The 25018-nt window shown below is 34.7% G+C and overlaps 1 protein-coding gene across 3 annotated transcripts in view; it reads right to left on the reverse strand.

Moving 5' to 3' along the window:
* Positions 1 to 7607: 7607 nt before the first annotated feature.
* Positions 7608 to 25018, reverse strand: part of Sema2a (Semaphorin 2a) — a 373380-nt gene continuing 355969 nt past the window's right edge. For all 3 annotated transcript variants that reach the window (XM_066281591.1, XM_066281601.1, XM_066281582.1), the window contains 9 exons: positions 23860 to 23967; positions 19660 to 19804; positions 19418 to 19543; positions 16161 to 16391; positions 13300 to 13713; positions 12962 to 13241; positions 11882 to 12105; positions 11608 to 11819; positions 7608 to 11544 (listed from right to left, as the gene is read on the reverse strand). In XM_066281591.1, the coding sequence (XP_066137688.1) occupies positions 11470 to 11544; positions 11608 to 11819; positions 11882 to 12105; positions 12962 to 13241; positions 13300 to 13713; positions 16161 to 16391; positions 19418 to 19543; positions 19660 to 19804; positions 23860 to 23967 (1815 nt within the window). In that variant the 3' untranslated portion in view covers positions 7608 to 11469. The remainder of the gene's footprint in view (positions 11545 to 11607; positions 11820 to 11881; positions 12106 to 12961; positions 13242 to 13299; positions 13714 to 16160; positions 16392 to 19417; positions 19544 to 19659; positions 19805 to 23859; positions 23968 to 25018) is intronic.

A 25018-nucleotide genomic window follows, 5' to 3' on the forward strand; every position in this document is an offset into this window, starting at 1 on the left:
AAAAAAACCATGAAACTATAACTCAGTTATTTATGAACGAATTTTGCTGAATCACTACATATTGCAGTAAAACCGATATCATGTTTGAATTTCGCGTCTCGGAAAACCCTTGGATACTGAATTTTATTGAGATATTGCTTTTACGTCCGAAAATATTTATGAAAAATTGAAAAAAAACTGCACACTCTGCATCACGAAAACGAAGCAAGATGGGACATACGCTTATTAGAACTTTTTTTCATAAAATCCGGCAAGGAACGACCTCTCGAAGTGAATGCCATCATTTAGTGGACACCCTGTATATAGGAATCTCATTTAAAATTTTTTCGTAAACGAAGTTATCGCAAAGTACTCTCAAAACAACCACACAACAAAGTATTTCTCTTATTCTTATTCGCTCTATATGATCCTAGATGTGGAAATAGCTATTCGATGCCGTAAATAAAATCCACAGTGGCACAATACCGCTCCATGCCATAACTCTCCGAGGAATTTCAGTTATTCCCAAGTATTGAGCATTGTTTAGAAGGTACGCTTCTGGATATATTTCACGTCATTAATCTTCTTGCAAAGACTTTCCTGCAAGTTTAATCCAAAAATCAAAAATGGAGACAAAAGAGTATTGAGTCGGAGCGTTTCTAATGAGCACAAATATCCTAGAAAATAGTTTGATTAGGGAATAAATGAGGGTACCTTTAGCAAAATCATCTATTCAAGTTGGTTAAAAATTCCTTTCTCGTTGCATAGTTTCGTCATTATATTTATAGGGCCATTGTGCTAGAAACCCGCGGTATTTACGTATCAACTTAAGGCCAATTTATTTATTTTACGAGTTTCGAGGATTGCAATGTTCCGTACAGCTAGACCTTATTATTCTGTGCAGTGGTTTTTATTAATACATACTTTTTTCTTCTGATGTCCTGACAAATTCTGTTCATTAATGCCAACAATAACATTTTTAATTTTCTCTATTTGGAGCACTACAATTTTGAAAGCTTACGCAAATAAATATGTGAACAGCTCTTGTCACGCAGCCCCATGTTTATTAATTTCAACTAAGCCATTCGATTAACCGGGCATCACGGTTGATGTGTATTTGTTACCGAGAATATATGCGGAAGAGTCGATTTTAGAAACAATGTGCAACTAGAAAATTAAATTCATCGCTCATTGACTACCTCACAACAATGAGATGAATCAAATGTTTGCGGAATTCGGTAATGGGTTTCCGCATTATGGGTTATATTTAATTTAATAAGGATTATTGTGATATATTGGGAAAATCAGCAGTAGCAGATGACAATGTAACGGCAAACTCGGCAAGATTAAGGTTCAATTGTTCGGTTAGGGGTAGACTGGTTGACCTTTGGAGTATTGAGGGTAAAACGCGTCCATGAAGTCATTCTTTTAGCTTAGTAGCTGGTTTTACCCTAAACTTACGGGACTAAGTTTGCCGGAAATAATTTAGTGTATACATTTGTCTGGACTAAGCGGCCTGCGTCAAGTTAGGTGCGCAATCGTCGCTATTACACCCGCGAAATTCGCAAAAATATCGAACCTAGTGATATGTTTCTGTAAAAAAATTGCTTAATGATCAGGTTTTACGCAGGGGCACCGGGCAACTGCTTATTAAGTTCCATTAGTATAACAAGCTTCAATACTAAAGCTCATTTAAAAATGTGTAACTTTCATACGTTATTTGTTATAGTAACTAAAAGCATCAAAGATGTAGAATTTGATGATATATTTGATCCAAAAAAATTGCATGATGATCATGTTTCACACAGGGTGGGCAGGTATACGGTACACAAACACATATGAGGTTTTGACTTGAGAGAGCTAAAACGTATTGAATACTAAAAAATTGTTTTTTTTCAATGATTAAAGTTTTTAAGTCAATGAACTTCATCAGGGATTTAGATTTTAGTGATACATTTAACTGAAAATACTGACCTGATGATCAAGTTTCGTGCAGTGTCGTACGACAGAGAAACTGACCGTGAAGTTTCGACCTGCGCAACAAGCTTGCGGTCTTAAATCCGTAAAAAAATTGTAAATGCCAGTTGCTTGGTATAGCGTGAAATTGACTTGTTTGAGAAAAAATGGCGTAAGAATTACGTTTCACACATGGTGTGTGGTATTTTGAAGTAGGTAATATTTTGATGTGAGTACATCTGCAAGTTTTGCGAAATTCAAAAAGGAACGATATTCCGCCCTTTTTATTACGGCATTAAAGGTGTAACAAGCGAACCAGATAGCAGGAATTTAATGTGCGAAAAACCAGGATTTAGGGATAGTCGGATAAAAGTTTTCCGCATGGTGTTTTCCAGTGACCCAATTTCCCAACGAGGAAATCCACTATTAACTATTTCGTCGGGCTTTAAAGCGGACACCCGCAAACATTATTACAGCACTCCACAAATGGAAATCGTAAACAATGCAATATTAATAATAAACGGGTCTCTACTTTAATCCCTGTAAAGTTTTGTGCATTTCGCGCAAAAAAAATTCACTTTTCCTTTGCGAGTAAACATGCAGGTGCAATGCAGCAAAAGCTCCGAGCTTTTATTTTTACTACCGGACTTGCTTACAAGAAACAATTATTGCCCCTCTCGCTAAATAAACTTTAGCCATAAATATCAATCTTTCCTCAGCTTGTTGGTCATTATCTCCAGGAGGCTTGAAAAAGTTCAAGCAAAGGAAATGCACTTGGGCTCTGTCTATAAATTTCAGTCCTGCAACTGAGAGTTTTAAACTTCGCAGCTATTTGGTTACTCTGTATTGTTCGAGGATAAATCTGGAGTTTGAAAAAGTTGTGGATTAATGTAACTTGGTCGTGTTCAGGATTTCATCCCCACAATAGCGAAATCCCCAATAACCGAAGCCAACATTACTAAGGCATTTTGTTTCCTTCTTCGCTATCTGCGCTTTATGGTAATACACATCTGAAGTCTCCAAAAGTTCTTTGATGCCGAGCAAACTTTTACAGGGAAAATTGAAAATAGTGAAACCAGTTTCACCTGTTTTCATTCGGCGTCGTCAGGAAATCGGTCCGAAAGTTAGGCGTGATACGAATGTGGAATTGGTTTAACTCTCAACTTTCTTAGTTTCTCTAATGTTTATCTTTTACACGGAGACGTGGATGGAATTCCGAAAGTATCCTTTATATTTGCTCATACTAACGAGGCGCTATTAAATCTGTTTAAATCCGGGATTAATGTATAAAAATTAGGAAGATTGAATGATTCAGCTCAATTGCTATTCAGAATTTCATTTCTGTTCCCGTCATTTGTCGGAAAGAAAAGATAAAAGTCAGCCGATTACTTCCAGACTATTTAACAAAGTAATCAAAAGTTGAAAGATGAGATTGGATAAGGGTTTATGTCTCCGCTATTTACTCTTGCCTGGCAAAGGATTTCGAGCTCCAAAGAGCCATAAAACATATTTTTCTAATACTTGCAGTTTTCCTCTTCAAGGAGCCAGGAATTTTATCGTATCTTTGTGCTGATTTAATTTGTTACTTAAAAGTTCCAGTTTAATTTTTAAATTTTAATTAAGTCGTTTTTAATAAAACTGACACAAAACCTAATAAAACGTAATATCTTTTTAGGAGACAAGCAAATACCTGATTTTTTTTTCTTTTTCCGTCAAAACAGACAATGCTCTAAACGGTGATGTCACGGACATGTTTGCAGTCCTTTGCTGATAAGAGAGAGATGATAATCAAGCTTAATGCACATTTTTTATTATAGACTCGAATATGAACGCACAAAATTTCAGAAATTTAGGACTTCAGGTCGGCAACAACGTTCTTCTTTTTGTCCCTTTCGAGTTATATTCCAAAATTGATGCCTGTTAAATACAATAACGCTCAAACGTATTGTAGTGATGTGGCTCAAGGGATTGAGCCACACAACTACACTATGTTAAAAATACATTTGCTGATTCAACAACGGAACTGACCAGTGTCGTCGCTTATATTCCGGAATGGGCGATTTCTCCAATGAGAATATTCTAGGATTAGGTAGCGTGAAGTCTCCATCTTTCGGATACCTCATTGACTCCCTCAATCTTAATTCTAGTACCTTGAACCCGCCTGAATAGTAATTAACTTCAGAATTTCAGGTTTTCAGGTATACAGGTTTACACAAGTGAGCCAGATGATTTGAGTAAGGCCGGTTCGAGGTTTTCTTTAAAAACCGCCTACATACAGGAAATTTTACAGCAGCAAAATCTCCATATAGAGTAGTCGATAAATGTCTTATGTGACTACATCCGGACTCTTATTAATAGAAAAGTGTGGAAAGTTTCTCTTCACTGCGCGTCAATCCAGACACGAACAACTTACCAATCGATAGTATAAAGAAGAAATTTTATATTTCCAGAAAATGTTGTAAATTGAAAATTTTCTCTAGGACTTCTGATGCTCTGGAGCGAAATACAGAAAACTCATTCGCTCTTTCTCTGAATATCCCAGAAACACATTTTATTTACTCCAAACGATCATTTTCTTCCACAATAATTTTCCGGTACGGTCTCGCTCGCGAGCAAACCAATAAATAAACGAAACGAAATAAACTCGTTTCAATTTGAAATGGCAAAAAGAAATATGGACCCGATAATATTAAATTAAGCTTTCCATTTGGATACATACAATGCGCCACATATCGCCGCCTCCCGCGAATGTGATAAGCCAAGCTACACTCGCTCTTTGCATTTCATGCGGAAATGATGTTCAAAAATGGAGGCACGGCCATTCGCTTTTCAATGTGCATTCGGTTCAGTTTGCATATTTGTAAACTGGACCGCTGCCTTTGTATGTTTACCGCTACTGTCCATAGCAAATAGTGATCGACGTGCGTCATTTGCCTTTACCGTTTTTCCCTCATTTTAGTCATTTGGCGTAATACCACCACTTTAGCCTCTTTTTCATCCAAACGAATCCATTAAACAATCAACTAGCGCAATAATTTGATGCAGTTAGGGAGTTTGATCTAGTTTCATTCGAACCTTAATTGCCCGTACTACAGTTGCCTGCGTTAAGAGGGGTGCGCACGCGTTTTCATAATAGCGCGTCTCGTAGTTTTTCTTAATCACACTAGACAGGGTCCCACGTAAACCTTGAAGTCCTGAATAACGTCGATTAGTACGGGTGGTTAATTCTGGTGAATTTTTTTTATACGTATCTAATTCTGGGAAATTTCGATTCTTATTCTCTCTACGATTCAAGTTGGGGACATTTACTCAATGCCGTAAATAAATGAGATAATTAGCAATAAATTATTCTAATAATAATTGCATCTCACCGCCGCCTTAGTTGATTCCTATCAAAACCCGAATTGAAAATGTGATAATAATATATTGCTGTTCATACATAGAAGCAACGTTGTGAGATTTTGTGCAAAATTTTAGATTTCTCTGACATGAATCCAATGTTTTAAGTATTTTAAGAAAATTGCGAGGTTCTAAGTCTGTTAATGGAGTTTTCCAACTGTGAAATCAACAAAGGAGAAATTATACGTCTCAGATGTGAAATTTTAGGTATCTACGTACTAATTTAGTACTTATAAGTTACCAAGAAATATTACCTAACTACGTCATTTCCAAGTTCAAACCCTCTATTTATTACTATATCCAATATATCCCTATTCTAATCCAATTCCCCTCCATATACAACCACTTTTCATAAATTATTAAACAATCTCCCTAATCCCCCGATCGACCCAGAGTGAGACACCACTTTTGTTTCTAGGAGAGTTGACTTTTGATACTAAAACGCTTCCATTGTCTTGCCAGGATATAAAGATGCCCCTATGGGGTAGGCCTTATCAAACCGCAGGCCCATTCCCCCAAATCGACCCCAAACGTAATCAACAGTGCATGATAAATGTTGCGCATTAACAGGCTTTTACACGGAAACAACAGAAAACTTTCGCTATGTCTTCGTAATGATTTAATGTTATGATTTATTTTTTCGATGGGGGGTCTTTCCACCCCCACCCTTATGTGATATAGTGATTAACGAGCCTTACCTGTGGCGCCGCCTATGGGCACGTTCCACCGTTTTATCGCTTATATTTTTATGTTTTCCTTCACATTACCAGATTAAACACGTTCAGCACATGGGGCTTGAATACGATCGTAAACTTTACGCTTGTTTTAAAGGAAACTTTTATGAAACGCGGTTATTACTTAACCCACCGGGTAATGCTTCATTCATTACATCCGACAAAAAGGTTCTCATTTATCGACAATGATTACCGAATACCTCTACCTCTATACCTACACCCTATAACTAATATGGGCACCGTCAACACTCAAATGCCAAAGCCAGTGGAATTTCCAATGCAATAGCAGCTATAACAATACCACATATCCGCATTCAAGTGTTATTGGAGGCCCTTAGAGCTAATTGCATCTCGTCGGATTATTAATATCTGTCCTAATCAAAGGCAGATCAATCGCAATTGTTCCTGTTAAATTCATTATTGGGCCAAGCCGATTTAAACTCTGCATCCCATTGATAAATCATGAAATTACTGCTATCTCCATTGTGTTTTGGCACCTTTGTTGGATAACTAAATAAGAAATCAGGCTAAAACGGGAAACCGGCAACGGTGCAAAATCCCTATTAAATGACGTCATATGAATAAGCAAATGATAATTTTGCTGCAGCTAGATCGTTCAGGATCCGAATCTAAATTTTGGGAATATAAAAAAAAACATTTTAAGCTCAATTAAATTGAAATAAATACTCATCTCGATGTCGTCAGGTTAAGTTTCTTTATTTCCCTAATGTCGCTCTTGAATTAATATAGACTACACCCTTGGGGAATCCAACAAATTTTGTGATTGTGGCATTTACACTTCAGAATAAGATTGGAAATTTCCCAATTATCGAAGTTAGGATCTCATGCTTCTTTGAAATCAAAATACTGAAGTTTACCGGTCAAAAGTCAGTGGTGAAAAAAGGTGCAACTATGAGTATGACACATTAACTGAGATATTCCAATATCTCATAACTTTCTGTGGATGTGGTCTCTTCAAAATCTGACAATTTGAAATGTACCGGAGGAAAAACAGAGGCGTCGAAAGAGGGAAAAACAGCCAAGTACTTTAATATTCCAAAATTTAGAAATTCGTTTTAATAACAATATCCAAGTCGAACTTATGAATTGTATGTAGCTTCACGTCCATCAAATGTTCCACGAAACCTTGATATTTAGAAATTTGACCCAAAAAGTTAAAGTCATACGAACAGGTGAATTTCTTCTAAAAAACGCCAAGTATTATATCTATGGAACCTATCCCAAAAAAGTTGTCAAAATGTCAAAAACTGATTATGGAGGTAACAATTTTTGCAATCAACGAAATTTTTACTTTTTGCACATTAATCTAATGGTTAACTAATAATTTGCATGTTTTTAAATATGTAAATGCAAAAGAATCCAGTAACCATATCCTTTTAAATATATTGAATTTCCGTTAGATATCGTCAAAGGTACCTACCTTTTGCAACAAAAGCAAAGCGCGATGTTGTCATGCCCCCATTAAAGGAAAATCTTAGGGATTTGGAATTACACAATTTGGACAAAAAAGTGTGGTCTTTTCACATGTAAATTTATTGATAATATTTTCAAAGAGCAATTATAATAATAGCATTTCCATTACAATAATTTACATGTGCTACGTCCTAAATGTTATTTAACTATTTGCATCAGTTGTATTATATTTACAGGTCTGGCAGTCGCAAAAACAGTTAATAATAATGAAAAAAATATTATAAAGCTAAAAATTAAAATTAAAAAATAATCTATAAAATATAATAAAACTATACTAATTTGCAAAAATACTGTAGGGCCATAAAATTGCAATTAACCAACTATATTATTCAATATTAATATTATGGCTACTTCTAAGTAAGATTATCAGTCAGCACTAAAAAACCTGCTGCCATTTTTTTTTATATATTACAAGTTTCACAGGTAAGGTATAAATTTATTATTATTACTAGGGCTGTCGTAGTTTAAACCCCTTTCACACTCCATCATAGAAATGCGAATCTACCCTTCATGCTGCTTTAAATTCGTTTAACAGGATTATATATACATTTTAATAATAAATAATAAAATGTTAAAATCAGGGTAATACACATTTTGTTATTGCGAAATCGTTATAGATATGTATGTGTATTAAGGGTTTAAATGAAAGTTTGAATAAGCACCATTATGTGTGTATTAAGAGTTACTATTGTGTATTGAGAGAAATATGTAATATTGGTAAATCAATGCTTTACATAGGTATTTACATGACAATGGTCAAAAGATTTTTTTGTGACAAAATTTGTGAAACAAATCGAGTTTTCGAAAATTTTCTTTTGTGATTGTCCCTTATAACGATCAAAGTCAATAGTTACTTTACATGTTTTACACGAGAACCAGATAACATTATATTATCAACAGTATGCAATTGAGAGACAAAAGGAGGTTTCTCGACGAAAACTCATGGTGGCTCTACAAATTCCATTATAAAATGTCTGCAGTGGCCCAAAGAAATCCCATGAAGTTGCAATATAATACTTATTCCTACTTACTCTAAATAAGAAAACAAATAGATTTAAAAATTGCGTAATAGTCCTCATGGAAACGAGTATTGCTTTGAATACGGCACCAAATTTACAATAAATTTCTCAAACTATCATATTTTAAATACGAAACGAACACGCCCAGTTACATCGACTTGGTCCTAAGTATTTCGAAAAGCATGTTTTACTAACATTCATTCAAAGTCGAGATTATTATTAAAATAAATACTTTTTTCACTTACCATCATACATGTATATCACAGACCTACATATTTAAATGCGTACGAAATTTTGAAAAATTGGGTATGGGGTAAGGTGGTGAATATGGGGTATTTAGCTAATGAACATATGCAAATAACCAAAATATTCTTAAGAGAAAAAAATTGAACCAGTTTTTTTAAAATTTCTCGAAAAGTTGAGGTATTTCACAGAAAGTGAGATAATTCAACATATACATTTCACAGGAAATTCAAATACTCTATAGCAATTGCAGGAGAATTTCGGAAGATATTTTAAGTTAAAAAAATCTTCGTTTTATATGAAATCTCCTTCAGATATGACGCGAATCTTTAACAGCAAATGCAGATTTCATAGAAATTTTATAATTTCATGAATGGCCAGATAGCCCTTTTTCTTTATAAAAAAAAAACATTCTGGTAGTTCTTGATTTGGACGTTGATATTCTGAAAAATTTTAAGTTATAGAAGAGCTTATCGCTAATGTTCATATAGAAGTTCATACGACGGCACAAGAAATTTTGTAAGTTTTTGAGTGATTTTCCAAAATTATAATCGCAATTATTTTATTCGAATTATGGTCACCAGAAATTTTTACTTCCCAAATATCGTCGAAATATCGTGTAATAGAGTTTTAAGTTCAGAAAAGGTAAACATTTTAGCAACTTTTGGGTTTGAGGGGTATACTCCAGTTCCTATTAGAAAGCGCTTGTATGTGACATTGATCTATTTTTCAAATTGACCTAAAACTTTTAGTAGTTTCAGAGGTAGACTAATTTTCCCAAAATATGCATGAATTTTTGACGAATTTGTTAGATAATGGTGATAAAAATTGTACGTTATTGGCTTATCAGTTTTCTACTTTGGCAACTGCGTTTATATATAAATATGATTTATATGCCGAAATCTAAAATTTTTAATTTTTTTTTGTTTTCAAACAAATTACAAAACCATCGTGCCAAGTGTTGTATTAAAAAACTATATTCTTTACTTGAAAAACTATTATGTATCTTTTTTGAGAGAGAGATGATGAGATTTATCTTTTCCAATTAAGAAATTCAGTGGTTCTAGAAAATCATTAGTATTACCGAAATCGAAAACATGTAATGAAACTTTAATTCCTTGAATAGTTACAGTTCTTCATTACAAAATTATGTGGTGTCTATTTACTCTCTTGAGATTCATTAAATTCGCATTAAAATCCCAATAATTAAATAAAACACCAACAATCTTTTAATGGAATTTTCATTTCCTGTAAAGTTAAAATTTCGGAAAAAAATTATTTTAAAGAATGAGCTCCTCGATTTACAATAGAAGGATAACATAGTATCGTCCTGAGATTTATCAAAAATTTCAGTACTTTCTGAAACTATCAGTACTACTCTGCCAACAAGATTTACTTACGTAGTTTCCGTTCTTTGAGGATAAGCACTATTAGAGTTTTCCATTTAAGGACGGTTCTTCATAACTCACAAGAAAAAGGTTACGTAGTAATGACATGTGATTTATGTGATTTTCAAGAAATCCCAGTGCTTTTAGAAAATAATTGCGTGATATCTACGTATTGCATTGGGATTTATCAGATCCACCTAAAATCCCAGTAAATTGAACAAACTGTCAGTACTATCATCAATCAGGAATCGGCAAGTTTAGGCAATAAACTTCCGCTTTTTGACAAACTAGGAATTCTGGAAATATTTGGTTTTAAAGAATGTACTTTTGGGTTTATAAGATAAAGATTATTTGGTAGCAACCTTTTATTTATTATATTTTATTAAAAATTTGAAAGCTTTCAGAAGGTGACCAGTACTACTGAAATCAACAAAGTTTGGTAATGTAATCTATTTTTTTTTGATAATATGGACTTTTGAAAAATTTGGATATTAGACTGTGAAATCCCTTATTCAATACTAAAGAGATTTCACAATACTTCCGTGCATAGCACTCATTTGGGAAACATTCTCCTAAGTGAAAATGTTTATTTTGGAGGCATTCGTTGTTTATTGCTATAAGATCATTTGCACGTGATAAGTTGTATGGTCTTTTGAATAGACGCACACACGTAAAATTAACGATAAAATTACAATAATTCACTCTAGTTTTGTAAACGATTTTCACGGAAAAAAATCCGTTCTTTAGCGTCTTGTATTTGACAAATAGAACTTTATCCATGATTTATCGTTTCAAGAGTTTTTCTAGCAACTGCCACATCATATCGTTCCAATCAATACCTATTCATTAGCTAAATTACCCATACGCTGGAATAGAGGTTCATCGAAACAAACACGTAAGTACTTACCTGAAATTCCAACTGAAAACAAACCCAAGTAAGCATGATACATGTGCTACAATACGAAACGTTATTCAGCAAACAATAGCCTTATTATCAAAGGATTATAAAAGGGGCACTTGTCCTAAAGGAAAATATCATGAAAGCGTTCATAATTTGTGGAGACACCCTCATAATATGAATATCATAACGGACGAAAGAGTCCTTATAGGTATCTCTACAAATTGCAAAGAAATCTATCGACAAATCTAGGAATAAACTCTTCATAGTTGGAAACATATTTACAGAAATAATACGAGAGTCCACGATAGTGGGATTCCTAGATAAGTGAGGGAGAGGGGACCTCGTTCTACGAGCTATCACACAAGAGGTCGAAATATCTCATTTGGGTGGCTGTTTTGGTTGCTGCTCGAGTTTTGTCTCGTGCTACATTGCTGCAAAGAAGCAGAAATATGCTTATATACTCCCTAAATCGGAGAGAAACCATTAATACTTACAGTTTGTTTCTTCTCCCAAGTCTTCATCGCAGACTTGTACTTTTCAAATTCATGACACCAATCAGAATAAATCTTCTGATAGTCATTTCCCTTTGCAGGGGGAGAGCATCTATGAGCGTCTACAGTCACGTTATATGAACACAGCAATGAAGCTCCCATCCAGCAATCATATCTTCCTGCATCAGTCTCCGTTACCGAAATTATCACCAATCCTGTAACAAAAAATCTCAGGTAAGTATTTGTTTTAATTTTTCTTCATTTATGCCCAATTTACCATGCTCCGAAGTTTCAATGTACTTCTCAGGCCTGTATTGAATCTTATAACGGCCCTTTTCCTTGGAGTAGTGGTACCATGTGATAGTTTGTGAGGCTAGTACTGCGGGCATTTTGAGAAAACAGCCTAAATGCAGGCTTTGACCCCAGGTTACTATCATTTTCTTTTTTACCACACTAGTGTCGCAAACGTCTATTGTGCTGTTCGATACGTCTTGTAGCAAACTGAAAACGAAATCTAGATTTTACTTTTTTATCCAGAAGTGAAGCTTCCATTCAAAACGAAGTGAAGTTTCGAATAGACAAAAAGTTATGGATAGAAATTTCGTTATTGAAGTTATAGATTTTAGAAGTCGAGGTCCTCTATAATACTAAGCTTGAGGGTTTTTAGCGTTTCAAATGGCTCTTTACTGTTGTACTTCCAAGGACAATAATGCTCAAATGTTCTATACACTTTATCAAATTAGTACGTTAAGTTGGTTTTATGTTTAGACTCAAAGTAAACTTAAACTTCTTTATAGCTGCAGGAATCGCCATTTCCCTACTGTAATTTTTAATTAAACTAATTCTTAAAATGTTCCATATAATTTGGAGAATTTTCGATTTGATTTGGTTTGAGATCTGATCGGAACGAAACTCCCATTGCGTTAATATATCAAGGAAGCTTGAGATGTTTGAGGTTCAGAAATAGGATTTTCTTTAATTTACTTTTTTAGGAATCAAAATCGAGAAAATGTACGATGTAAGCTGGCAAATTTGTGCTTTGATTCGGTTTTATGTGCAATGCATGTGGCTGTAATGCAACCTTAGTTGAAGAAATTGCCATTTTTCACTGAAACTTTTGCGAATCCTCAAAAAGGATATGTAAATGTTTGAAAATTGTTGATGTTTTTTCTGGACTTCTCGCAAGGACAATTTATTGGGTGTTTCTTTTTAGTGATCAGGGATCTTCGCTTCACTCGATTTTTTTTCGCTTTCCCTATTTTTTCTCAATTTTTCGAAGAAAATTTTCATTTTTATCTCTCGCCATTCCAATAATGAAAAGATTGCACACACTTGTTAGTAAGAAATTTTCCCTTACCCTGGAGAATACGGTTTGCAGACATTGGAATCCTTATCCCAACCACAATACGGATCATGCACGCATCTGAGGCAATTATCATATCTGCGATTGCACATCACTAAATCCACTTGCTTCACTCTATTATCGGAAGCGACATAAAGAGCTTTGTGCTCTTTAGAGAGCTCCATTATCTGAATGGCTTCCCCTGGAGTAACATCAAAGATATCCAGAAGGATCGATGAAGAACCTTCTTGGTGCTCACTAATCCATTCTACAATTTTATGAACTGTGCCTGTAGCTGAAAAACAATGACAAATTTAGAGGTTCAATTGTGAAAACTGTAATTAAACACTTACTAGTTCCCGCATAATATACGGTATAATCGACGACAGCTCCTCCAATATCCACACTAACTTTATCCACAACCAGCCGGGTAAATAAAATATCCCTTTTGAAATATACAGGTTTCTCATATTCATGCATGATAGCTGAGTCCATGAGAGGATGAGATCTGATAAAATTGAGTACACTGTCTGGTAAGGATTCAGTGTTGTTTACGCAGGTTCCTGGGCGTGGTTCCGGAACTCTGCTGCTTAAAACCGGTAGCCACGCCGATGATGAAGTGGCCTGTTCTTTGAATTTTCCATCAAATGCTGCCTGAATATCTCCGAGAGTAAAGGAGCAAATGGCAGATCCCATGAGCCCGTTGGTTGAGGTGGTGAAGGTACCATAAAATCGATTATTGTCTCCTGGGACTCTGAATATACTCTCTGCAATAAAACATAAGCCCGGATTAGTTCGGCCGAATAGAAATCTATTTTCAAGGAGTTTCCTCTTGGAGAAACTAAAGGAAAGTCGCATTTTTACGGCACGACACTTCTCTTTATTTACGGACCAATATATGCACGGATTTGCATTGTTAAGGGACATAACATGCTTGGAAAGCTCGGGCATTTTCTTCAAAGCTCTTCGGAACTGCCGGTATCCAGAGAATTTTTCTCTAAAATGCATTTTCCTTAAGTTTTCGGTTTAGAGCGTACTTGGCTTGAATAATTTAAAGTAATCGCTTCTCCAATAACAGGAATTCCTCGGAAAGATGTTTCCGGGAAGAGACACAGCTTTCCTTTGTACCTCCAATTAAAATAAAGCTCCGGGAAAGGAGCGATAGGAGGAAAGCTGTAATATGGATATATTTGCTGGAAAAGTGGTAGATGCAGCTCGAAAGTGTTTTTGTCGAGGTATAGAGACTTGTTAGTTATCCAGATTTATGGAAAAACGTGTAAGCTAGGGATTGTAAGATAATGAACTGCCACGCCTATGCAATCTTCAATAAAGGTTTTCAGCATAGGTAGAGAAACTGGCGGATTGAGAAATGTATATAGAATTGATCAAGCAAATTTGGAATTTAACATTAACTTATAATGTCAGTGATGATAGTTAATTTATTGAACTCCGTAAGTTTTTAAATTCGTGTCGGTCTAGATATATTAGATAAATTTTAAATCACATTTTGTTCAGACTAGTGCAGTGGGTCAGGTTTCCATTAGAGAGGTAGAAAAACTCGAAAAGCATTAATGAAGAAATACCTAATATTAAAATATAAAATTCTGCTAAAATGAAGTATGTAGGCCTATAATTTACCGAGATAAAATATTGCTACTATTATGGTGACATAAATGGTAAATAAGATAGTTCAACGATAACAGAAACGTGCAAAACTTTTATAGACACTTACTCTCAGAATTTAATATCTCCCTAAAATGAAGAACGCATGCTTGTGATTTTCTAATGAAGAAGTATGTGGAATTACCTGACAAACTAAACTGTTATTAAATTCCTGTCAAGACAAGCACAGTGAGTAAAATTTTGACTTATTATTAAAGGTCTGCTGAACTGAAAAATTTACCTTTCATAGTTTCATTAAAACGCATCGAATCATCGTTGAAATATTGAAAATACTATGATGAATTAATTTCGTAATATTTGTTGGTGTGATAACGTAAAGGGCCAAATTTCCGTCTTGGAAAAATTTGTAAAACTTCCATAATGAAATGCCTACTACGTGCGGTGTGATTAAGATTATAACCAAAGCTGGAATTTTTTTTTAACTTTTCTGAAAATAAACGGCTCTCTGGTTTTGGCAATCCAATACACATGTAACGTTACTGGGGTTTTTAACGAATTTAAACGGTGTTGGTTTTCTCGACACGTAAGGCAGTGGCGTATCAATTCCACCACCAGATACAATAGATGAGATTTAGTTAAGCTGCAAAATCACCATCCAGACGTAGTTTTTAAAAAATTGAAGAATTGAAAGTTTTTTCGGAAGTCAGTCAGGGACATAGCACTTCGCTAAACTCAACGAACGAAGTGATTGTTTTACATTGAACATTTTGTGAATAAAACGTAACGAATAATGAATAGTAACCATGATTTCTTGTAATAGAAATGCTGTTTTATATTGAAAAAATAAGCTCCCCAGAAAGTGAAGCAGGGGTGTTTGAGGTCTGTTACCAAAACAAAAAAATATTATTTCATTCCATTTGAGGCTTAATAAAGACACGTTCATATAATTGTCAATATATATGCGACATTTTTGAAACTTCATTAAAAAAAAAAGTTTCCTTGGAGATAAATCAGGCATTGCGTCAGAGATGTGCCAAGTCTTATGTATAATGTGTCGTTATAGTATAGTTCATTCAAAATTATGGGTTAGTTTTAGGGCAATATGGATGAATGAAATATGGGATGAAAAAAGTACGAGTGCTCACAGTGCATGACTGCTTTTCGCTGATGCCGATTCCATTAATATCTATTAATCTAAAGTTATCCAGAATTTCTGATGCACGAGTTATATTTGGAGGATAATTTCAAGAGTCAAATGTTACGTTTTCGATGTGTGGCCTCCGAGACGTCACGTATATATTTTTACTGAAGAAAGCTTATGATAATTCTTGAGAGAGAGAGAGAGGCCAGTTGCACTTATAAATTCAACAAACGTAAATATCTTCTTTAAACCTTTTAATAAAGTCGAATAGCTTATAAAAATGTTTTCCACTGAATTTGAGAAATGACAAAATCCTAAAACTTCCAGATAATGAAATTTTCCTTCAAAACATCCTCTACAACACTTCGGCCCCAGTGTTTAAGAGAAAACTTATATCTAGACTGTACCTTATTCAGACCACTTATAACTCTTCAAAAATTTCATACTTACGAATTTCGTTGAAGTAGAATGGAAATTCTCCCGGAATAGAACAATTCAACCTGGCTTTCAAATATGTAACCCAATTTTGGGTTAAAATATTCCTCCCTCCCGTATCTCTCTTGCAGACACGTGCCACCCTGCTATAGACGCTCTTCCCACAATTAATGTACTCAACTGCGGTTTCCCTGAAGAAAAACAGGACGAATTCGCCGATGTCAAAGGACCCTACGAAGTTCGGTTCTGAAAGGGAAAAACATATAATTATATCCCTACTTTTAGTGTAGGTACCTCCGGCAAATAATATGCATGCAAATTGTTTCATAAAAAATGGAAATTAGGTAATTATATTAGAAATTCTGGAAGAAAATGGCGAAACACTGGGAGGGCAACACCTGTTAGATGAGTCTAATTACGCCTAACGGATGTGACTCCTTAACCGTTAGTAGGATCGTTTAATAAACTTTTACGGAAGTAAGGAACATTAGGTTTTTTAATGGCCCTATTTCAGTTCCCAAGGGGCAAGGAAGTTGATATCTTCACGAGAGAAATCAAATGCGCCACTGTCTTAATACGGAGACATTTCTGCAAGAATTGAATTTACCCCATTACGTTGTTTTCCTACAATAATTATTGTCGAGTACTTCTAAGATTCGATCCAATTTAATCCGGCGAGTGTAATACTCCGTTTGTCCAAATTAGAAACGAGGTAGGTAGTTAAAATTAAATCCTTATTTCGTTAGAGAGATTACGAAATCTCTCGTATGAGAAAACTGCAGCTGTATTGAATTAACCTTCCCTTTACGACATAAGCCATATTATCAGAGGGTATAAGGGAGCTGTGTTCATTTTTAACCCCCTTTCGCGGGGTTATAAACCAGTGTGTTCAATTTTTCTTGATATTTTAAATTTTCAGCACTGTTCCCTGTCAAATTCCATCGCATTTAAATAACATAATTTAACAATTTACCGCTCGGTTGGACGTTTCGAAAAAAACGTACTTTAATCCAGAACAAAACGCATAATCGCGTTAAACGAATTCACTGTCAGGCCTCTCTGAAATGTACATTTTCCACGATCAGTTAAGCAGTAAATTTGTTAAATCCATTAGTATTTTTTCAATTGGGAAAATTCTATTACACGATTTCGATTTTTCTTTAAAATTGGAAGTAGAAAATTAGTTCAGGTATATCTTAAACAACACTATATGAAGATTTTTGAAATTAGCGGAAAACTGGGAAAACGGCGAGATTTGGGACAAGAATATAACTAACTTCAAGGACACATGAGTAATTACATGTCACTGAATATGAAAGGGAATATCCTGAAAAAATAAACGTATATGACGGAACATATGCAGTGTTTTCTTCAAACTGATTAACTTGTTTTCTGGAATTCTCTAAAGACGGTTTTTTTAGTAAGATTGCGAACCATATTGAAAATTTCAGACCACAAATTCAACTGTAGTAAATTCTCCGTACGCCTCTGAAAATTTGTCTGAGAGTCCTTCTTTTTTTCACTTATCTGTGTTTATTTATCCCTGAAACGAAGATTTCTCGAAGGAAACAAGTATAGTACCTACCCTAACTGTAGAATCGTCGAGGATATGTATTGAGAATCAATCTATGTTTAAATTTTTTTCCATTTTCAGTTTTTATCACTGAGTTTGCAGTTTTGTGGCGGTTCAGTTTTTTCGACCGAAAATTCGGAAATGAGATGAGGCAAACTAAAATTCTATGCTTTCGTTTCGTGCAGAAAAAAATAAAACTTCCAACATTCAAACCAAAAATCCAATTTTAAATGTAAAAAAAATGGTATTAACTAATTCTAGTCAGTTTTTAAAGTTCCTGCATGCTATAAAAATAATACAAAAGTTCCAAATATTTCAGATTTTAACTTCAAAAACCCTTACAATACACAGAGCGTTCTTTATGCAAAAGTGAAGTTTGAGAGTCCTAAACTTAGCGAAAGTAGTTTTCCAAAAAAAAACTTGAAAATGTGTATAACAACTCGAAAAACCTAATTACTCGCAAATCGATCGAAAGGAAAGTAATTTAATGAATTTTTTTCCGTGACTGATAGGTTCATTATCTTCAATAATATGCAGGATGCCGTATGAGAAAAAAAAAGATTTTTTAACTTAAATCATGACAATGGGTCTCATTAAAAGGCATTAGAGAGGTGGTTTTGTTACTACTTCACATTACCGGAAAACTAAAAGAGACTGATATTTATTATTTATCAAAAAGTAGAGTGTTAGCGTTAAAACTGATAAAAACGGGACGGGAGAGTGCATTAGGAAAATATTAAGCGTACATTTTATATTCAAAATATGTAGTAATAATAAAGTTATAAGGGAAAGTAATTTTCTTTGTCTTCCCTTCTTATACGATTATGAACCTCTTTATATTTATACCCTTCAATTCCAGGAATGAATTCTGAATACCAAATAAACCCCCAAATAACTATTACGTCAATGACCGACGGTCAATAGGCTAATTCCTAACCCCTCCTTGTCCACGGACATCTCGCATATTATTTGACGAGTTCTCCTCTAACTTTCGGGACAAATAAGTCATATCTCTCTCTCATATGACGACCCTCCGGTATAACGGCATATTTCCTACGTCTTTCATTTTTGCGGATGCGAAGAGTGCACGGTTTCGCTAATGAGAGGCCATTCCGTTATTACACGTTACAGGCAGTCCGAGTTTATTAAACGAGCCCTGGGACGTGCCCCGACTCTTCATCGGGTTATTAGGAAAAATTGCGAAATGTTTATGTTTGCTCTCAACGTAATTATGATATTGAATTTTTCAACACCATGTTTTTGGATATTCGCCACTTAAGATGTAATACCAAAATCTCGAGTGACAAAATACAACTCCTCCATTAGCGACTATTACCTCTCGCCTCCGACCTTATTAAGGTAATTTCATGATAGAGCCTTCATAAAATATTTTATTAGTAAAGTGAAAGCTTCTTATCGCAACTATAAAAGCCTAATTACGCCATTATTTCTTCCCTTTTTTGCGTCAATGTAAGACAAATAAGAAAATCTCTCCCATCAAAACTGGGATATGAGGAGCATATTTTCCGAGTAAAAGTGTGAGTAAACAGAAACATTAAAATTTCATCTCGCTCCAATTTAGTTCTCGTAAAATTGGCTTAGTGGGGAATGAATTTGCATTTTTATAACACCGATTATCTGCGTAATATGCACATCAACAAGGAAAGTTCTCTAGTTGAATAATAACAGTAATACTCACTATCCAGCCACTTGGAATCGTATTTCAACGTCCTTTTGAAGTTGTACTCCTTCTTTCCGGTGGTTAAATTATGCAGGTCGGTTCGAAAAATTACGGTGTCAGCTTTTGTAAACTCGGCATTAGTCCCTGAAAATTTAATGCCGACTAAGCTATTGGATAATCAAAAATTAATATCGAGATGACCTACAAATCACTACCGCATGCAAAGCTTTAGTTCTATTAATAATTCCAGTGCGGCTTACCGGAGTATAATCCAGGTAAATCGCCTGGATTTCCATGTTCCACCCATACAGCCGTAGAATTGTCTGTAGGATCGTAAGGGCATTTGGCAATGCCCATGCCGATCCCATGGACGAAGACGTTTCGACTGAGATGTGTCAAATTAGCCTGGAAAAAAAGATTAGTTGTGAATTTTTAGTGAATTTCAATGATTGAAAATGTCATACTGAATAAACCTTAAAAAACCAAATTCAAGGAGAAGACGCTCGTTAAGGTCCTTTTATAAGCCTACGAGTCAAGCTATGGCGAATGCGTACACAACTGATTAGAAGGGCGTGATAAGAGCCTGAAGGCCTCTTCAGAAAATTTCGAACCTTGAAGATGTTGCCCAGCAATCAGGGTCATATTGACGCGAATATAAGCGAAAAATTAAGTCAACAAGAAAAGAGTTTTTAAACATTTTTGTCCTAAAGATCTTGTATATGATGAGGTGTGCCTGCACTACTGAGTTAGAAAGTTCTACGACGGCCTGAAAACTGTTCCAAAAATGTTGGATTCATCTAGATTTTTATCTTGGTAATCGGGACTGAAGACAAATTTGAGAAAAAAATCAAGAAAAAAAAACACTGGAAATGTCCTTTTGAAGTCTTCATATGACGCTGTTGTAACAAGATATGCATGGAAGCAATTTGGCTTAAGGGCATGGAAACTCTTCCAGAAAACTTTGATACTTACAATTTTTGAATCCGAAATTAGCGGTGTATTATGTAAAGTTGAAACGAAAAGAAAATCCGCAAAAAGCTGTGTTTAAGGCTCTCTTTTTTTAGGTTTTAAGAGTGACATTGCGATGAAAAAGTTAGGTACACCATTTAGGTATGAGGATTTATGGATGGACCTAAAAGCTCTGGCGGAAAATTGTATATTTCTGAATTTTTTCGCTACAAATCAGAGTTACAGTCACTTAAATTTAAAAAAAGTTACGGAGAATACACTGCAAACCGCTCCATCCTGACGCTATTCTTGTCTCACTGTGATAAATACGAACTACGCTACTGATTAGTGAGATTTAAGGACTTGAAGGATATTCTGATTTGTCAAGTATTGTCAAAACCAGGGTCGAACTGAGTTTGACTTAAGTTGACATAAATATACTTCCTGAGACCTTTTCTACAATTATTCATGTGACACTATAAGGAACAAGCTACGCCATTGAACTGTACGATTAAAAAACTTTAATACTCTTCACAAAAAAATGAACGCTTGTGCCACATAAGGTTCTACTGCACTTTAATTAAAAGAAAATTGACAAGGGAATATAATTTAAAGTAATTTTATTTAATTTTTTAGTAATACTGCGATAAAAAAAATTGATCTTTTCTCTTCAAATCAGTGTCATACTGAAAGAAACTTAAATTTATGCAGTGAAAAAGAAAACACGTGAAACTGTTGAAGCTTTCATATGGCGATCTGATGAAAAGTGACGGTTGCAAAAACTGTCACATTTTGAATTATTGGTTACCAATTTCTACATGAAAAATTTTGTATAGTTTTAATGTTCGGAGAGTCCTTTACAAAATAGGTAACTTGATGCAGTAGTTCTTTCAAATCCGTGACGTACTGAAAAAAAGTTTTAAAAAACAAAACATGCAAATTTCGTTTAATGAGTAAGTTTCAGTAGAACCTTCCTACGCCACTGATCTTGCATATTTCTAGCGTCCTTATTTCCCAAAAGATAGTAGCATTCTGTAGGGGTTTACTGAAGCTAGGGCGCAAGAAAAACTAGAAATTATAATTAAAAAATTTATAGTATCACTGGTTTTGTTTTTCTCATCTAGTTTATCTCAGCGGCGTGTTGAGAGATAAGTTGCTTGAGCACTATCTTACTTTTCCTTCTATGAAGTTTCTTTAGTTTTCTCCTAGATTCAAATTTAATAGCTTGTCGCATATAATAATTTACGAAAGAAATCAGGTTCCATCTGCAGAGATGATGAATAATGGAGCACTACTCTATACGCAGAGTAGATAAGAGCTATACAGAATTCCTTATAAATGCAAAAGCAAACCACGAGTGCGATAAGACATTTCCGTTCACTCCTCGTAAGACTTATGTTAAATATGCAAAGCTGCATTACTGATCATGCTTGGCAAATGTGACTTTCTGGCCCATAAATTCTCCATTTACAGTTGATTTCTAGTATCTCGAATAACCTTCAAAATTGTTTTTGCAGTGTTTTGCCAAGTAAGTGCATTTTAGCAAAAATAGCCTCGACGGAGACGTGCAGGTTTCATTAAAAAAATATACCTTAAGAACACAAAATTATTAATTTTGTAGAGAATCTTTAGATATCGGAAACCCATGTCTGAAGTTTTGGAACATTAAACGTATATAAATTCGTTTTATTGGACTTTACTGGTTTGCCGGATCAAAAACCGTTTATTCGCCAGTGGTATCGTAATAGCCCATTTACAGAGACGTACCAACATTATTTAAATTATTTTTTCTGCATTGTATTTTATAGCTTTGGACATTTTCTATATATTTTAAGCCACTGAAATTGTTTATTTTACAATGCAGTTTTAGAAATTAATTTTGTTCGTGCTACTACGCTTTTGATTTTTGAGTATTATATGAATTATTAAGCTGTTTAAAACCAGGTATAGTAGATCTTTTAAGTAAAATTTTATAGTTTTACATTATACCGAGTTCAAAAATCCTTTATACTGGTATTGTTTTTGAATAAATGCAACGAGGAACTTTCGATTTTGAAGTTAAATGCCTGAAAACAAACATTTTCGCCTTTTCCATTTAATTTTCCGGGGTAAAAGTTCAAATAATTAGTGTCTGTAAATATACCATTTTACGCGTTTCCAGCTTTAGAAAATCCCTCAAAATGCTACTGTGGTTTGGAAAATAGTGTCAAACGGTTTTGAAGTGAAATCCGTGGGAGGAGATCTAGCGAGGATTAAATATCTCTATTAAATCCTGGAAAATGGTATATTAAAATTTTGAATTTGGCATTTTCCGAAATTTAGAAAGTTCTATCTGTATTAAAACTTTGCCGAATCAGATAAAGTAGCATGTTTGAAATATGCATTCCTTAAAACATCAGTACATTTTGGAACACAAAGTGTAAACTTTTTCAGTTTTGAATGGATTCATTTGAGTATTAAAATTAGGTAAAACTAGTACTGTCATTAGTCTTTAGGAGGTTTGGGTCGAAATAAAAGGTGTTCTTTTTTACATTTTTACAGTTCCCCTCTGACATTTACCTTTTTTAGTGCTCTTGTCGATTTTATATACCAATCCACAGACTGTGAAAATCTGTAAGAAAATAGTGGCGAATCCAATTCTTCTTGCACTTTTCTTCTTTGTTTACTTGCCATAATGCGCTATTAAATTTATGATTTTTTTCAAGTAGCAGCGTTGCCAATTCCTCACGGACATCCGATCACAGTTTGACAAAAAATTTCACAGCACCATTACAGTTTATTATTGTTAGAAATATGCGTGCAAAATAGGAAATCCTGCTTATCAAATGGAATTTTTCAGATAATGAATTTATCTAAAAAGCAGTCGCGTGCATAAACATCCGACTAATATTAAATTATGTATTTTTGCAGTTTCATTTTAATAGTCTCCAAGAGACTGCTGTCACATATTTGATAGAGAAATAAAGGAACAAATTAATTTTGCACAAGCTTCGAGCCCGGGACGTGAGAGGTAGGCGTATAACATGCACGTGTCTAAAGTGGGGTTCCAAAAGTTTTAGACCCAGATTAGTAAGTCCCTGATTTTTTGACTTTCTTAATATAAAAAGTGCCATTTGAATGGAATCATTTTCTATTCCTGAAATTCTAAGCAAACTTAGTGACGTACTTTATTAACTATCAGATGGTGTAAGACTTCCCTACATTCATCTAAGTTTCTAGAGAGGTAAATTAAGACATAAAATGCGTTTCTGGCGATTTTCATATATTTTCGCACCCACTGGAAACATAATTATCAGCTAAAATGTTTTTAATTAACAGAACCGTTTTTATTTCGTCCCTCTGAAGTGTCAATGAATGAAAGTTTTAAGCGTCGGCAAATAATGTTTTCAATTTGGACTTTTACGTTTGGATAATCAACGGAGTTGTTCAGCGGAGCTCTAATCGGATTAAGAAATAAATAGGGTTGTGACAGAGTAATTAAAAATTAATTCCTCATATTGTAAAATACTCACATTTATCACCCAGTCCTTGGGGTTGTGCGCGTTTGTCCCGCAAACGTACAGCCGATCTCCGTTTCCCATAGACTGGATCACTCTTATGTGGTTTCTGCAGTCGAAGTGCTGCAAAAGAAGCAAAAAATTGGTATAATAATGCACAATACTGAACAACTTAATTATTGAGAGTTAAATATATAAGTTATAGATGACTGAGTAAAAACAATGACCGGATTTGAATTGAATCCTATCAATGTCTAGTGATCTTTTAAACAGCATTTGGTCCCTTATGAAGTTTACTGAACCGTAAAATTACGATTTACTTCTTAATAAACTCACAACATGGTTCATTTCAGAGGGCTTAAAGGTCATTAATATAATAAACCGATACATTCCCCAGTTGATGTTAATTCTTCCTAAGTGGAGGGTCCCTGAAACCCAGAAGTTTCGATCTCGCATTTGCTCTTTAGCACTTTGACAAGTTATCAGTAATTTGCTGTAGCAAACTCCTTTCATCTAATCCTCTCATGTCGCAGGGGAGAGTGTCGAGTTTCATATTTCCCTTAAACTCTTGTCGCATTTAATAAACCTTGAAAATCATCGGGTATCGTCTGGCAAAAGGGAAAATATATCTTGTAAAAGTTCCCGGATATTGTCCGAGATAAGGATAAGATAATAAAGTGCGGCTGATTTATTGGACCACCTAGTAGATCCAGAATAGCCGTTAACCTCCAGTCGCGTAGATATTCCGGCGGAATCGATTCCCCAAGGGAGCAACTTCTTACAAGCTCGAAGAAGTTAACTTTTCCCCGGAAGGGCTAGAGTTGTCGATCGTCGTTGAAATTGGCGAATTACACGCCGCTGACCGCTGGGACCACTCTTTCGCTATTGGCAGCCTGGTTAAAGGAACTGGATTTTTGTTGAGAAATATTGTTACGAAGACACCGAAAGGGCCCTGAAGAGGGGAAAACTTAAACTTCCCTTAATCGCTTTTATGGGAACGTTGAACGAGGTTCGCAAAATGCCCTGAAATAGTTAATGAAGATAACTAAGAGAAATTAGTACTTCAATTTGTAAAGCGTACAAAATATTTGAAAAATCTTGCTGACTCTGATATTTTCACTTTGCATTGATGTAGACTGTGGCAACAACACACTGATTTTAATGTATAGTGCGA

This window comes from Euwallacea fornicatus, chromosome 1 (genome assembly GCF_040115645.1).
Source record: "Euwallacea fornicatus isolate EFF26 chromosome 1, ASM4011564v1, whole genome shotgun sequence".
NCBI classification, from domain to species: Eukaryota; Metazoa; Arthropoda; class Insecta; order Coleoptera; family Curculionidae; genus Euwallacea; species Euwallacea fornicatus.